We start from the raw sequence: 17,377 nt of genomic DNA on the forward strand, positions 1-17,377 counted from the left end.
TCCAGGGCCCGTGCTCTATCCACTGCACCACCTAGATGCCCCCCTGTGCCACCTAGCTGCCCCCTATCCCATAGGATCTTAAAGAAATCTTTTAAATTGTTTCTCTTAGTAAAAATCCAAGGTTTTTTGAAAATGCAGCATAATTTTTTATAATTAGTGGTAGTCAAAAGATAAGATTTCATAAAGAGCATTCATAGATACCTACAAATTCTTATTTTACTCAATTATTTTGAAATTAGATTAGAATTAAAATAGATTTAAAAATGATCATGTCCATTCCTTTGAAGTGCTGTAATGTACTTAAGAGTTTTTGAAAAACACAGCCATATGGAAGATGAAGGAGGAAATGCTAACAAGACTTGGGAAGGGCAAAAAGAGAAACAGATTATTGTTTCACTTGCCCATGCCAACCCTATTTAAATATGTATCTTAAATTATATGACTAAATTAGTATTTTCTAACTGAAAGGGAAAATTAATTGAAGCTACTATCTCAGTGAATGGAAAATTAAGTTTCTCTAAATACTTAACAGGCACTGTTGTCAATTTTGTAATCTTAATATTTATTAGTAAAAAGAATGAACTTATTCATGATATATTCTACTGTTTGGGAATTTTCAAAAAGTTACTTATTAGCTCTTGTTAACAGGGAGCCCATTGAAATTTAATTTATAGAAATTTCTTGGGGTGGCTAGGTGGAACAGTGGATAAAGCACGGGCCCTGGAGTCAGGAGTACCTGGGTTCAAATCCGGTCTCAGACACTTAATAATTACCTAGCCGTGTGGCCTTGGGCAAGCCACTTAACCCCATTACCTTGCAAAAACCTTAAAAATAAGAAATTTCTTGAACTAATAAATCAATGTACTCAAAATACATACTTCCATTATGAAGAATGATCTTAATTCAGTAATTGTAGCTATCTTCTTTTGAAATCTAAAAGTTAAGAGACATGAATAGATTTAAAGCTAGCAGCATCTAAGTGGCACAGTGGATGGAATACCTGGCCTGAGTTCAGATTTGTCCTCAGACACTTAAAACTACCTAGCTGTTAATTTTTTTTATTTTCTTGATTGATGTTTTTTTCTTCTGATCTTTATTTGAAGCTTATCTTGATGTTTTTGGTTCCCTGTTCTTTACTCCATGATGATTGTCAAAGAACTACACACATTCCTATCATTTCTTTTTTTAGATACATTAGACATATAAAAATAATAGAAATTGGGGGCCACGAAACAGAACTTGCCTTTTTTTCTTCCTTATAAATTCAGTAATCTAGTGAAATTTAATTTCCCTTGAAAAATTCTAAACAGAACATTTCTTGTAGACTGTACAATTAAAAGTAATTGTTTATTCCCTATTGACTATGACAGTAATAGTCAATGTATGTAATTGCTTCTAGGCAAAACATCCTCAGTACTGAAAAGGAATCCAAGAAAAGTCTTATTCTGATCTTTCAGTTTAATAATAAACTCCTAATACAGGCTGAATTTGAAAATTGTGTAATTAATGCTTAGAGAAAAAAATGTGGCTTATTCTCAATGATTCTTTTCTCTTGTATTCTAGATTGGAATGTTGGTGGTGACATCAGACAGTGAGGTACTGTGTGGTTGACAACTCTTCCATATTTCTCAGTTAATACCTGGCAGCACATTTGTGTGTAAATCAATTCCTTGAAATTATCAATCTTTATCCCATTTCATTTTCCTGAAGTCTTATAAATGTGAAATCAGTTTTCTTTTTTTAGTGATGATCCATATGTTGTCCCCTTTCCAATTCAATTTTAACTGTCAGTGACAAATTATAACTCCATTTGCAATACCTTGTTAAATTATTTGAATTAGCAATTTAGAAGGTGCAACTAAACTTTCATAAACTCACAAACTCAACATGTGACATAAGTAGCTACATTCATTAGTTGTCTTGTTCATATCTTCTTTCTAGTGCATGATATTTTAAATTCACAATGAAAAATCAGCAAACCCTTTCAGGGCATCGATGAACAACATACTTAGTATCTTTTTCGAAGATTATACAAAACTCTAAACCAAGGTGACCTGGTCAAATAAATCTAAGCATTTGAATTTTTAATTTTAATGTATCCTCAGAAATTACCATTCATTTAACAACCAGCCTTGTTATCAGGTGAATAGTGAACTGATTATATTTCATGTTGGCAAAGTCTTAATGCAGTAACCAGGCTATTGTGGATGTACTTTGATCAACCTCTTAACTTTTTAAGCAAACCAAAGAGATTATATCTTATCAGCATTTCTAATAAATAATGCTGTAGACATGAAATTCCTGATTACTAAATGGAGAAATATCCTATTAGATATGAAAAGCTTTTAAGGTTTGAACAATTTATCTCTTCTGAGATTTTGAGAAAAGCTGCAGGAGATTTCTCTCCAGTGGGATGAATTTATGAAATGTGAGAGTATTGTAAGTAGTAGGACCATGTAATTTTAGAACCCATTAAGTGGTCATTGAACTCATTTTATAGATGAAGAAATTGAGACCAAGAGAGGTTATATCAGTTAGGAACATTTTCAAATTTAAAGTATAGCATGTTTCCCTTCCCTACCTTCTGCATCCCATCTAGTGAGAAGCACTGTGCCCCTACCTTGAACTTTGTTTCTTATTTTCCTTGCTGCCCTTTTATAGCCTGGGAAAACTCTCCAGGGATCTGAAACATGGTTCCCAGGGTCCCATTTTAACTCTCCCAGGGTGTATCAGATGTGGCAGTGTACCTGAGGAACATTTATCAGGCATCTTAGCAGTTCAGAATAGTATAGCCCTTGCTGTTTATATTTTTTAGTCTCCATGATTCCATGCTCCATATAATGTACAGCATCTAACAGAATTGTCCAGTGATTTCATTGACGTCTTTGAACGTAGTGAATTTTCTGTTGCTAAGGTTATTTAAACAAAAGGTGGATATAAAGAATGTTAAATAAGGATTTAATTGGATTAGAGTTGAACTTGAGGTAGACCTAAAATTCTTTGCTACTTTTTGTGCTTTTATTTTTCTGAAAGAAGGTTTATTCATGGCACTCTTCTCTCTTTTCCACTTATAAAGTATAGAATTGTGGTACCTTTTTCTTCACTTTTCACAGCCTGACCTTGTATAATGAACTCTTTCCACACAAATCCCTGTTGGAATTGTTGTACAAGGGTTATTAGTTTTCATCTTGTAAAAATTGGACTCATTTGCACAGTGTCATGTATTCAGTGAACATGTGATAAATATTTGATGATGACATAAAGTAAATTAATCCTGATATGTGCTTTCGGCATGATTTATCTTTTCTTTGTTCAAGGTTATGTCTGAAATGTTTAGCTTTTTTCAGCATTGTGTGAACCATGGCTAGACTTTATGCTAATTTTTCTGTTAATGAATGCCTTATAATAAAAATTGCCAAAATGTGGCTTGTTAGATAAGTAATCAAATTTTGGAATTTGAGTTTACTATTTAATTATCCTGTAGCATACTAAGTTTCTCCAAATTGAAAACAGTAATGTTTATAAAGGTTAATGAAATAGGATTATTTACATTTTTCTCTGGTAAGCTTCCTTAGAAGCAGGTAAAAGCCTGTTGAAAAATTGAATTTCTGATAACTCTAATATTTCAAGACAAGCAAGCAGGCTAATGGACACTGGACAGTTTGAACTTGTTTAGCTTGTCTATTCTCCTTTTCTGGTTGGATTGCTGAAGTTTCTTTAAGGGGTAGGAAAACTATGATTCTCTACTGAGCATTAAGTTCAATTGCAGATTTGAGATAGGGAGAGAGGGGATATTTGCTCCTTTCACTGAACATAGAATGTCTTTCCTCTTTTGCTATTGCTATGCAATTACCTTCTTTACTAATGCTGAGCAATCTCAGGAATGTTACTTTTTCCCCAGGTTCCAGATGTTGAATCCCGTGAAGATTTAATAAAAAATCATTATATGACAAGGATAGTGGAGCTTACTTCCCAACTTCAGTTGGCTGATAGCAAATCAGTGCATTTTCATGCTGAGGTGAGTTGGAAGTGATTGAATGGATCTTTTGTTATTTTCTTTCTAAAAATCTAAGGATTTTATTGATTCTTATGCAAATAGTCACTGCTAATAACCAGGATAGTAAAGTCAAAGTTGTATGTCCCACAATTATTTGGTCCTAGTTCATACTACCTATCTTATACACCAAACAACTAACTTAGCGATTATCTGTGTTTTTGTAGTATAGGGACTGAGGTATTCTCAACTCTTTCTATGACCATTTTGATACTTTGGTTTGAATAACTCAGCATTAAAAAGTCTAAAGATGTATAACAATGGAAAGGCTAGTAATGATTTTTATGTGACACTTATATAGGCTGGGTTTTTTTGCAAGGCAATGGGGTTAAATGACTTGCACAAGGTCACACAGCTAGGTAACTTAAGTCTCTGAGGTTGGATTTGAACTCAGGTCCTCCTGATTGCAGGGCCAGTACTCTATCTACTGTGCCACCTAGCTGCCCCTATAGGCTGTTTTCTAAGCAAAATCAAAACATTTTTCAAATAAGCTATCATTAAAGTAATAAACAATAACTAGAAATATCTGTAGATAATGTGAAATTATGGACATTTGATATAGTAACTTAGGGAAATAGAAAAAAATCTAGTCCTTAAAAATATTTTAAAACAATTACTCTTCCTTTTTTTTTAACAAGAATAAAATTACACACCTCTCTCTCTCTCTCTCTCTCTCTCTCTCCCACACACACAAACACACACACACACATACACACACAAACAAATTAGAAGGAAAAGTAAAATGCATAGCATTGTGGATAGTCTTGAAGTCCTTCCTTGCCTATCTCATTTCTTTCCAAAGATGACAGTCCTCTATTACCCATTTCACTCTATGGAAACTTTGCCATTGTTGGAGGGCTTGGAAGATGTGAGAAAACCAGTGTGGCATCCAGACTACAGTGGGCTTCTCTCATGCCTTCCCTCTTCCCTTGAAGCACTTGTTGCCAAACTAAGATGCCTAGTGGTGTCCAGGAGACTTCAATGAATTGCCACACAAAGATAAGCACCCATTATTGTGAGCTGACTTCTTGGAATACAAATAAATTGGGAGGGGGGAGATAGTCAATACCTTCAAGAAGCTTACATTTTAATGGGTGAATAGAATTTATAAAAGGCACATGGGAAGGGGCTGGGGAGGATAGAGTTGGGGCAGAGGTGGAAAAATCTGGAGAGTGAGGAATGAAGCCAGAAATAAAGTGAGTATGACCCAACTAGGAAGCAGTGTTAACAGTACAGTAGTTGTATCCACAATCTAACTAGGCAGAGCCTTTTGAATATTTTTATGAAGTACATTAATTATATTAAAATCTATACTCAGAGTTACTGTGAAGAAAGTGCATTGTAAGATTGGGACTGCTAATAAATTTCAATGCCAGTAATTACCATTTGTTAAAAGAAGGGTATATAGTTTAACTTTAATATTAAAATATCATTATTGTCCATTTATTTGTTTGGCCATTTAAAGATTGCCATTAGATGTTAGGGTTATTGTGTGTTTTTGTTTAGTTTTGGGTTCCTCTTCACTTTGCATCACTTTATATAGGTCTTTCTTTGTTTCTTTGAATTCTTCACATATCCTCACTATCCATTTGCTATTTTTTTCTATCTCAAATCAGTTGTAAATTGTAGAATTTAAAATTGTAATGTTTTTAAAGTTTTAGAAGAAATTGGTGGGAAAAGACATGTAGACATTTGCTTTATACTTATAAGTTTATTTTTATTTATGTTTTATTTTTTATGTGCTAAAGAAATGAATGGTCTGAGAAGGAAGAACGAACGAATGATATGCTTATGGAAAATATTGACTTTGTTCCTTTTCTGGTACAGTAAATGACAGCTGTGGTGACTTAGCTGATAGACTATTCAGAATAGAGAGTGGAGAAAGAAGTCTCACTTCTTTTTGCTTAATGGATTGAAATTCTGCTACTGAACTCTTTTTTTTTTGTTTGTTTTTGTTTTTGCAAGGCAATGGGGTTAAGTGACTTGCCCAAGTTCACATAGCGAGGTAATTATTAAATGTCTAAGGTTGCATTTGAACTTGGGTCCTCCTGACTCCAGGATTGGTGCTCTAACCACTGTGCCACCTAGCTGCCCCTGCTATCGAACTCTTGAAATACTTTCTAACTCTTGAATATGGCTATGATACAAAGATTTAAGAAAATCTACCTGGTGTCACCTTGTTTTATAAGTAGAAAGTAGTGATTTCTTGTAAATTTTTGTTAGTAGAATTAGTATGAATATCTAAGTACAAACACTGAATTTTAATATAGCCAATCTAGATTTTTCCTTGTTGGTTTCCTTGGGTTTATCAGAAAATTTTGGAAGAAGTTTATTAAATTTTGTTGCTAGATTTACACTTTTTCTTTAATAATATGCCATTTGAAAAATTTCATGTATATATATTTTTTTCCTCTTTTTTTTTTTTCATTCACTTCTAGCCCTTCAAGAACAGGAATCTGGAATCTCATGACTACTTTTTCATGTATCTAATATAATTTAATGATAGGACTATTGAAAACACTACTTATATATGAATAGAAATTAAAGATAAAGCACCAGGGCAGCTAGGTGGCGCAGTGGATAAAGCACCTGCCCTGGAGTCAGGAGTACCTGGGTTCAAATCCAGTCTCAGACACTTAACAATTACCTAGCTGTGTGGCCCTGGGCAAGCCACTTAACCCCATTTGTCTTGCAAAAACCTAAAAAGAAAAAAAAGATAAAGCACCTAATTGTGGACCATCTTACATGATAAGAAATCTTTGATAGTCTTAGAAGTATCTACTTGCCTTGTTCAACCATGATAAATAACCAATAATGCATGATGAGCAATTAGAAGTCCCAGAAACCATTTATAACTACCTGGTGCTGATGAAGACACCAGGAGCAGATATACAGTCCTCTGTTTGGCATTCACAGCCCTTCCTAACTTCATCCCCTCCTATCTTTCCAGTCTTCTTCCACCTCACCTCCTAACTGTTCCAGGAACAAGACACTCCATCTCATAACTCTGGTCATTCTCTCTGACTATTCCTCATATTTGGAATGTTCTCCCTCCACTCTAATTATCAACTTTCCTGGCTTCCTTTAAGTCTCAACTAAAATCCCCACCTCCTTTTGGAAGACTCTTCCAACCCCTCTGATTTTTCCAGTGCCTTCCTATTTATCCTTTATATATCTTGCTATGTATGTATGTATTTGTTGACATGTTCTTCTACCATGGTGCCTGCTACATAGACACTTAATAAATATTTGTTGATTGAATTGAGCTTTATCTGAAAATAATTTTTTGCATTTGAATTTTTGTTGCCATATTCTACCTTAAGTTGAATTGAATTCTAAACACACTTTCTTGCACTAACTTAATGTTTTCTAAATTGACAGTGCCGAGCACTCTCCAAAAGACTGTCCTTAGCAGAAAAATCTAAAGAATCGTTGAATGAAGAAATGAAATTAGCCAGTCAGAACATTAGCAGATTGCAGGCAAGTTCAGAAATGTTAATCTATGTTTCTGTTGGGTTTTCATGAGCAGGAAAATCAATTTTCTATTATCAAGAATGGTGGCAGCTGGTGGTTTAAGAAATGCTTGTTTACTAACTTATTTCCAGATAGTTTGAATAAAATAGCGTTTAAATAAAAATTCAGGTTATATATCATTTGTTCCTTTGATGACATTTTACTATGATAATATTTAATAGGATAGCCTTTAACAAAATCCTTTCTCCACTCTACATAAATACTTTTTGAGTTGGCAAATGGGATTATTCTGTGCCAGTACTCTGTGTTTTTTGTTCCTTTTTTCTCCCTTCTACTCCTTCTGATCCAAAACTGGTCAACAGTATCCATACTGGAAGTTTACTCCTGCTCCAAAAATACCTCATTCAAAATAACTAGACCTAAAGTCCTCAGTATTAGATTACTTTCCTTCATTAAGACAGTGTCTCCAGTAAACCCCCATTAAAATGAAAATATTATTCAGTGCTTAACCTACTATGTTTTTCATGTAGAAGTGAATAATGTTTCTTAAATGGAGTTATCCTGTTGGCATTTGTCTTCATCAGATTATCTGGGAATGGATTGTGACTAAAGAAAAAAAAACTGGGAGCAGAGGGGAAGGATGAAATGGGTATTGCCAGAGACAAATTCCTTAAGCTGGCCAGTGTTTAGAAAAAGAGCTTGAAAATAAGATTGAGCAAATTAATTTTGATGGTAAAACTTTAAATATTGCATGGGAAGAATTTTAAAGATGAGTTAAAAGAAATTTAAAACATTTTTAAAGTCAAAAAATATTCTGTTGACACAAGTTTCTGCTTCACAGCAGCAATACACCTTAGTGTATAGACCATCAGCCAAAGTACTTTCTCTTTGTAGGTACTTTGATCTCCAAAATTCTATAATAAATGAGCAGAGAATACTACAGAACTTTGAGAAGTGAGTCACTTTTGATTCTTTTCTTCCACAATATAGGATGAATTGACAACTACTAAGAGGAGCTATGAAGACCAGCTCAGTATGATGAGTGACCACCTTTGTAGTATGAATGAAACCTTATCTAAACAAAGGGAAGAAATTGATACTCTAAAGATGTCTAGTAAGGTATGTATTAGAGGTATATATTTGTTCTCCCTGGGGAAAAAAATCCTTATACTAAAAATGCATATATTTGCATAAATGACTCATCTTGCATATGGATAGAGATAAGCAAGGGTAGGTAGCATGGGGGCAAGAGCTGGCCTCAGAGGGAGGAAGATGAATTCATTTCTTGCTTCAGCATATACTGGCTCCTTGATTCTTAGCAAGTAACTCCTCTAGAGGTCACTTTATAGTCACTACTCTAGAGAAGTTTTCTATAAATTGCAGAGCTAATCTAATAAGAGAGTTTTCTCATTCAAGGAGTTTCTTATGTCTTTGAATTCATAGGTTTAAGCCCTATCTATATGTGAATGTATTTTTATATGATATTGTCTACAGGCTATTATATATAATAGTTTGCCATCATTTTTGTGTTGTCATGAAATACAAAAGCCAAGAAGCATTTCATGAAGGTAGTTGTAAACCATTTTCTCCAGCAGCATGTGTACTCTCATTTAATAGATTGTATGTCTGAAAGTAGAACATTAGATTCTTTGTCACAGAATGACATGAACTCTGAAGGTTTATACGCTGTTTGTTGATTAGCATCTTTATTCTTTTCAATGTGGCTATTATTATATTGGTGACAAACAAAAGAGTAACTTAGGTCAGACACTTCACTGAAAAGATTGCTTTTGGTGGGTTTGTGTAAAAAAGATGGCTCTTTGCAGTTCAGGGCGAGGGTTCTTTGATTATCTTCCAGATTGTGAGGGGGAATCCTTTGACTATTGCACAAATCTCTTAATTCTTTTGGCTTGGATTAAATAGATGTCATGTAATGTTTGTATTATTACATATGAGTAGAAAGAGCATGATGATATATGCCTAAAAATGAAGTTGTCATTGATTTGAAAGGATTCTTATAGGCCCTCCTTGGAGAAGCAAGTAAAGGAGTTGGCAGAATTGATTTTATTAGGAATCCAAAGGCAGTAAGAACAATCATTTCATGAGACATTTGCTTGTTTTCTTATTGATTGTGTGGCTTGTGTTAATTATTTACAAGTGATTGCCTTTAAAAATTGAAATTTCAATGTCACTGTTTCAAAGGAAGTAAAAGGAAAATTCTTAGAGGAATTTGATAAAAATTTCCAAATTAAATTAGTGTATACATGGTACTCAGTGATTTTTTTTCTTTTTTTTTTTTTAGATTTTTCAAGGCAATGGGGTTAAGTGGCTTGCCCAAGGCCACACAGCTAGGTAATTATTAAGTGTCTGAGGTCGGATTTTAACCCAGGTACTCCTGACTCTTAAGTCCGGTGCTCTTTTCACTGCACCACCTAGATACTCCTACTCAGTGATTTTAATGCAAAAATGGGCATTGTGAAAAATGTGTTGGAAAATATAATTTATTTTCTACTGAAAAGCTTTCACATACACATCGTGAATGCTTTATTTGTTTTTTGTTTTGCAAGGCAATGGGGTTAAGTGATTTGCCCAGGGTCAACACAGCTAGGTAATTATTAAGTGTTTGAGGTCCTATTTGAACTCAGGTCCTCCTGACTCCAGGGTTGGTGCTCTATCTACTGTGCCACCTAGCTGCCTGAATATTTTATTTGAGACAAGAATTAGGAGGTGCTGGAAATAGTGGGCACCAAATAATATCATAGATTTTAATTAAGATTAAGATTTAAGATCTTGATTTTAATTCAAGAGAAAACTCATTATTGATGTAAAGGTTCTCATATTAGTAATCAAACCATTCATGATGTCAAAATTAATATGAAACTAGAAAAAAAGACTAAAATGAGAAGAAAACATGATGTACAATGAAAATAAGTCCTTTGTCATTGATTAATGAAGACTTGATATTGAAAAATAGAAAATGAATGGAAGAATATCTATCAATATCAACCATTTCTTAACTAAATTGCTGAAAAAGCCTAGAAACTACCTAATCACCAAACATTTGATCTTGCAAAGCAGTAGTATAAACAAGAGCAGTTTAAAACATGATCTAAATTTTAAACCCTAAAAAGAAACATCACAGAATGACATGAACGGTATTGGATCACAAAATTGGAAGAATTAGGGAGGGGGAAAAGGAATTTAAAGGAATCTAGGTAAGACATTCTATGGGGCTAAGACATCTTTGGAATGATTGAAAGGACAGCAGGCTAAAAACAGAACAACCTGTAATTTTTGCTTGTTTATTTGTTCATCTTAATTAGACTAATTAAATTGATTAATTACATTTGTAATTTATGACAAAAATTTTTATTATCACTCAATCAGTAATTATCAAGCACTTAGTATGCTATTGGCCCTTTGCAAAGGACTGGAGGATACAAAGAAAGGAAAAGACCCTGCCCACAAAGAACTCCTAATTTAATGAAGGATTGGAATTGGAGATGTGAGTCATCTGTGTAAAGAGGAAAATTGAATCCATGGGAGTTACTGAGATCATCAGCAGAGATGAGGGGCAACTAGGTGGCACAGTGGATAGAGCACTGGCCCTGAAGTCAAGAGGACCTGAGTTCAGATTTGGCTCATTAGAGGAGAGGGCTCAGAATAAATCCTTAAGCAGCACTAATGCTTCATCAGACAGGGATGAGCAGCAGGGACTGAGAAGAAAGAGGTCTGTAGAAGAAGAACCAGAGCGGTGTCATGAAAGCCAAGGGAAAAGCAGTTTAGCAAGGGAGATGTGGTCAGCAGTGTCAAAAGTGGTAAAGAGGGTGAGAATTGAAAAAAATACCATTGGATTTAGCAACTGGATTTTTTGAGTTACTTTTTGAGACAGTATAGAGCCTATAATGGCACAGAGGATGGAGCACTGGCCTTGGAGTCAGAAGGATGGGAGTGCAAATCTGACCTCAGTCACTTACTAGCTATGTCACTTAATCCAGATTGTCTTGAATCCAGGGCCATCTCCAGTCAATCTGCTTCATATTAGTTTAATGGACCCAGGTGACTGGAAGAGAAAGTGAGTCTGGTGATTTAGCACAGCACCCCTCACTCAAATCTCATTCATGTGCTTGTGATGGCATCACTTCCCTGATGTCATGGTCCTCCTCCAGAATGAAGGACAAAACATAGGCAGATGACTCCTTAAAGTGACAGAACAGCAGAGTATAATAGTTTGAAGGGATGAGTTTTTAGAAATTATGAATATCTGAATGTTTCTGGATTGTAGGGAAGGAACCAGTAGAAAGGAAAAGTTTGAAGATGAGAAAGAGGGAGAAAAGGATATATGAATGCAAATTCCTGAAGAAGATAGAGGTGGTGTATATGTGTAGGGGCTGAGTCCCAGGGTATAATCAGAGAGAATGGTGCTGGCTAAGGAGGGAGGGAAGAGGAGATACTGTAGAAGTATTTTGAAGCATGGAGTAAGGAAACAGGGAGATGTCAGATGGCCTTTTTTTCCTTCAGATAGGAGTTGAGATTCTTTGTTGAAAGGGAGGTTAAGGAAGGTATAAAGGATTGAGAGAGAGATTTGGACAGTTGTGAGTGTCCTCGAGTCAGTCCAGGAAGACTAAAAGGGTTGCTGCGTTATAGTGAAGACTCAGTTAAGATCCGGTCATATGAACTTGTCATAGGTCCAGGTGACAAGACTGCATTATTTCCTTTAGCACCTAGGAGCAGAGAAGGTGAATGATAAGTATGGGACTCAGATATGAGGACTGACAGGATGTCAAAAGTGAGAGCAGAGTGGGTCTAGGGAATCAAGAATGGAAGATGGCTTAAGGTCATGTTATTTTTCTCTGGATTCAAGGCTATAAAATGAAAATGAGTCTAAAGAAGGAGCAGTGGGCTTGAATTGGGAGCAATAGCTGGAAGTCATGGTGACAATGAAGAATATGTTTTGGAGGAGTTGAGGCAGAGAGATAGAAAAAAAAGACAGGAGATTGTGATAAGAAAGAGGAATTTCAGCATTCAGGTTTGTGAAAATGGTATAGTTTGGAGGTGAAGGTAAAGTCTAAGGTATATGATTTACTCCTGTGGGGTGCTGAGGTGGAGTGAAGATGTAGAAGACATTGACGAACTGAAAGATAGGGTCTTTGTGGGGTTATCAAGGCAACTTTGAAAAATAGGGCAGTAGTTGAGAGGAAATAAATTGAGCCAGGCAATATGCTTATTGAGGAAAGAGGGTGAGTGATGTTGTAACAGGTCATGCCAAACACAAGGTGGACAGGACCATGTTAACAGATTTTTGAAGGCTTATCATAGTCCTTAAAAGTAACAGGGTGGTGCAGAGAATATACTGAAGGGATATGAAGAAAAGATCATCCAGCACTGGAGAGGAGGAATTTTCTGGAGGTTAGATTTCTGTGAGTTCTAAAAAGCAACTGGAAAGGATGAAAGGGAGCAATCTAAGAAGGTCAGAATTGAGATTTCCATGAGCTAAGTGGAAGGGAAGGGCAGAGTAGAATAGGCGGGGGGGAAGGAGGTTATTAGCATGCTGAAGAGCAGTCACAAAGGACAGGTCTTTATATTTTGGGGAATCGAAAGTGAAAATTTGCTAGTCACAGGTTATGGGACTACTGCTAATGTAGTTTACAATGGATCAATTGATTAGTGGAGTACCTCTCTAGAAATTAATTCTATCAGTATATAGGAATTTTTATTTTGTACCAGTTTTTCTCATTGTAATTTTATGTTATTTGCTTGACCCATAGTTATCATGGAGTCTTGTTTTTGTGTCTCTGAAGGCATCATGCAGAGATGAGATGAACTAGTATGATTCTTTTTATGATCTCTGAGGTTATTGAGAAGAGTCAATTTGGCTCATATCTTTCAAGTATCTCATGTTTTGGTTCTATTTACCTATATTCTCATAGTACCCTGAGTTTTCTGTTGCTATATCATCAGCACATGCTTACCTAATGAGATGAAGAAATGAATTCATTTGCAGTACCTTGGTGCCCTTTATCTTGCTATTTTGCTGCAAGTGATGTTTGTTACTTTATAAATTCTTGTTTATTTGAGCATGATGGTAAAGTCTGATTTTTTTTTTGAAAGGTCTTTTAAACCAAGCTTGAGTTTAAACTTGGAGTAGGAATATCACAATGGTAACTTTCAACCTAGCATTATGGAAGTTATACGTTTTGGGTTTCCTCAGAGAAATAATTCACTAATTTTAATAGAGGGCTTTTTTCATCTCCTGAAAAGAACTCCTAAGAACTCCACTCTGCTATAATGAAGTAAGAGATTATATACATAAATCATAAGTGGGAAGGGAAGGGAAAGGTAGATCATAACAATCTTTTCTAAGACCTGAGCAGTTTCTTATGCAAGCTCACTAGTGCAGGGCAATACAGGTGGAACAGTTCTTGGGGAACAATTCTTTTCAAATCATGGGTATACTTTGGTGGGGTACAGAACCAAAGTCTGTGACAAGAACAGGTTCTACAATTTTTGGTTCATTTCAGTTAGCATATGCAGGCCCAATACAGCACAAGAATGCAGCTATTGTTAAGAATGATTTGATCATTTCAAGCAGCATTGTAAACTCTGACTTACAAGCCAAAATCTGTTAGGAAAATAGATCCATAAAAACTAAATTATTAGTATATTCATTATACATATTATATTGATCAATATGAAAATCATAATTTCCTTTCACATAAATCATTTCTTGGGGAACTGTGTTCTTACTGGTGGGAGAGACATTTTTATCGAAGTTGAAAAAATTTGTTAAGTCCAGTCAGAAACTGTACTTTACCTCCAGGTATTTGGATTTTGGTTACTTTAAGCACATAGGGTATTTTCAAGTGAATTCTAGTACCCTTAAAAAAAATTCCATCTATTTCTCATACCATCTGACACTGATAGTTTATAGAACTTGGTTCATTCATGTTTTCCCTTTCTAGATTGTTAAATTGAATTTTTGTCATGAACATAATTTTCTCTTTTCCTGTTTGTTGTCAATTCACTTTGTCAGATAAAGCCTCAGACTATTATTGAGTCAGTGGTCTTACCATTGGATATCACATAAATGTCCTGAAGAATTTTTGGCTGCCATTAGCATGTTCTTTATATTGTATGCATTTCTCACTTGCATTGATTCCATTAAATACTTATATTTTGCAGTTAAACATAAGAATATGATTAAAATGATTTCCTGAGGATATTATTGATTAACATTTTCTCCCCCTTTCAAATAAAGATGTGTATGTTTATTCAGAATTAATGCAACAGGGGGTGGCTAGGTGGCACAGTGAATAGAGCACCAGCCTTGGAGTCAGGAGTACCTGGGTTCAAATCCGACCTCAGACACTTGATAATTACCTAGCTGTGTGGCCTTGGGCAAGCCACTTTACCCCATTGCCTTGAAAAATCTAAAAGAAAAAAAAAGAATGCAACAATGGGAAAAGTCATTTAAACAATATAGAAGAGTGCTGGTGAAAAGGTTTTTCACCAGCTTTATGGAGCCCTTTTGACTTTAGATTAAAATAAATATGTATGGTTTTGATGGATGCCAAGTCAGTAGTTTTCTCATAATAAAACTGATGGGTGGAAATGGAAGGAGGAATTATGAGGAGTAGGAAGGAAAGAATTGGTGGAATGTACAGAGGCACAATATTAAGTAGAAGAAATGTTAGATAATTTAAGAGAAAAAATTAGTTTTCAAATGGAGCACCATTTTTTGGAAAACCACATTATTAAATTGTGACACATAAAGGTCACATAAAACTATAAGGTACTTCAGAAATCATCTAATCCAACCTCCTCCTTTTGGAAAACACAAGCTCGGCGTGAACAGGGGAGAGGGGGAGGCTTGATGACTTGACTAGGCTCACACAATGTTCAAATTTAGCAAATATTAAGTATTTATTGTGTATAGGCCATTGTACTATGCCCTGGGGAAAATTTGAAGAGTAGATAAGAAACATTTATTGTACTGAATTTACAGTCCACTTGGGGGGTAACATGAAGAATAATGATATTAATAATACATGCTGTGGTAATAACAAGATTGTTGTACATGATAATTACATTAGAGTTGGGGAAACAACCCTCATTCTGTGTGACTTGAAGAGGAAGGTACATACTCAAAGGAAGGATCAGGGAAGTAATAGTTGAGATTTAAGTTGGTTTCAAAGTATGATTAGGAATTCAGCAGTCAGATAGGGAGGAAGCACATTCTAAGCTTATTATAACAGTGTGAGCTGAGGCATAGACAAAAAAATTCCAGGACATGTTCAGGGATCAGAAATAAGAAATGTGAAATAAGACTGGAATACTAGAGCTTCCAGATTGTCTTGGACTTTGAATGTCAAGAATTGCTATTTGGTTTGGGAATGACACTCTGAGGTGCTTTGAGCAGAGGAAAGATATGGCTATATATATTAGAACAATTATTCTGGTATTAGTGTGAAGGATGAATTAGAGTGGGGGAGAAAGTAAGGATGTGAAGCCCCATGAAAAAGCAAAGACAGAAGTCCAGGTGGGTGATTAATATTGGGAGGAATAGAGAAGAGGATGTGGATCTGAGAAATGTTGTTTAGGTTGAATTGACAAGGTTAAGTAACTGATAGATTGAATACTAAAAGAGAAGGAATAGGAAGAACTGAATATTAAAGTCAGAAAGAAGAGATGATTTAAGGGAAAGATCATGACTTCAATTTTGGATATGTTTAGTTTGAGGCTTCCCTGAGACACTGAGTTCAATTTGACAAACATTTATTAAATGCCTATTACATTACTGCTAGGATTACAGAGATGAAAAATGACAGACTCTGTTTTCAGCTAGTATAAAATCTATTGGAAGTATGGTATGTGTATAATTCAGGGTAGAATTTGATAAAGATCAAGCAGAAATCTAGAGAGTATGTTATAGAAAGATGAAGGAAACACTTTGTAATAGCATTTGTAAAATGCTTTAAGATTTGCATTTTGCTTTATAAATATTAACTCACAGCAGCCTGTGGAGTCGGGTACTATTTATTTTCTCATGAGAAAACTTAGGCAGATAGAGGTTAAGTGACTTACCCTGGGTTACACAGTAAGTATTTGAGGCTAAATTTGAACTCAGGAAGACCTGACCTCAGGTTTAGCGCTCCTATCTGCAGTATCCCTTTAGACTTCATGAAGGATTTGTCATCTAAGTGGAACCTTTTATGAAGAGTAAGATTTAAATGTGAAGATAAGGTGGAAAATAGTGCAGTAAATTGAGGGGAGGGAGAGGGTCTTGCCCTTGTGAATATAGTGAGGTAGAATATGGCAAGATCAAGATGGGAAATAGTGGTTGAACTTGAATGGAACATAGACTACATGAAGAATAATGTGAAATAAAATCTGAAAAGGCAGGTTGGAATCAAATGGAGGTTTTTAATTCCAAACTTAGGAGTTGGTATTTTATCTCTAGAGAAATAGGGAGCCATTGAAGATTTTTGAGCAGTCGAAATGACCAGTACTGTGTATTTAGGAAGATTATTTTTGGAGCTGTGTGAAGCCTTGCCCAGAAAGAGGAGAGCCTTAAGCCAGTTAAATCAGTTTAGTGACAGTTGTAACAGTTAGAACAAGATGTAACCTTCTCCTATAGATTATTGGAGATGAGGGTCTGAGGAATCACAGGACAGATCAGGGCTGAAAATAAAGTTTTAGGAGACTTAGAAAAGGCAATTGAAACCATGAGTGTGAATAAGATCCATTTAAATGAATCTTTATTAAATACCTACTGTGTACAAAATAAACAGACACCCAGTCTTCATAGATCTTATATTCAGTTGGGGAACATAGCAGAAAATCAGATTT

The 17,377-nt window shown here is 35.2% G+C and overlaps 1 protein-coding gene across 2 annotated transcripts in view; it reads left to right on the forward strand.

The window, feature by feature from the left end:
* Window positions 1-17,377, forward strand: part of PPP1R21 (protein phosphatase 1 regulatory subunit 21) — a 90,699-nt gene that overhangs the window by 69,094 nt on the left and 4,228 nt on the right. For both annotated transcript variants that reach the window (XM_074205534.1, XM_074205544.1), the window contains 4 exons: window positions 1,564-1,596; window positions 3,902-4,018; window positions 7,436-7,534; window positions 8,519-8,647. In XM_074205534.1, coding sequence (XP_074061635.1) covers window positions 1,564-1,596; window positions 3,902-4,018; window positions 7,436-7,534; window positions 8,519-8,647 — 378 coding nt within the window. The remainder of the gene's footprint in view (window positions 1-1,563; window positions 1,597-3,901; window positions 4,019-7,435; window positions 7,535-8,518; window positions 8,648-17,377) is intronic.

The sequence above is a fragment of the Macrotis lagotis genome, chromosome 1 (genome assembly GCF_037893015.1).
Source record: "Macrotis lagotis isolate mMagLag1 chromosome 1, bilby.v1.9.chrom.fasta, whole genome shotgun sequence".
In the NCBI taxonomy this organism is placed as follows: domain Eukaryota; kingdom Metazoa; phylum Chordata; class Mammalia; order Peramelemorphia; family Peramelidae; genus Macrotis; species Macrotis lagotis.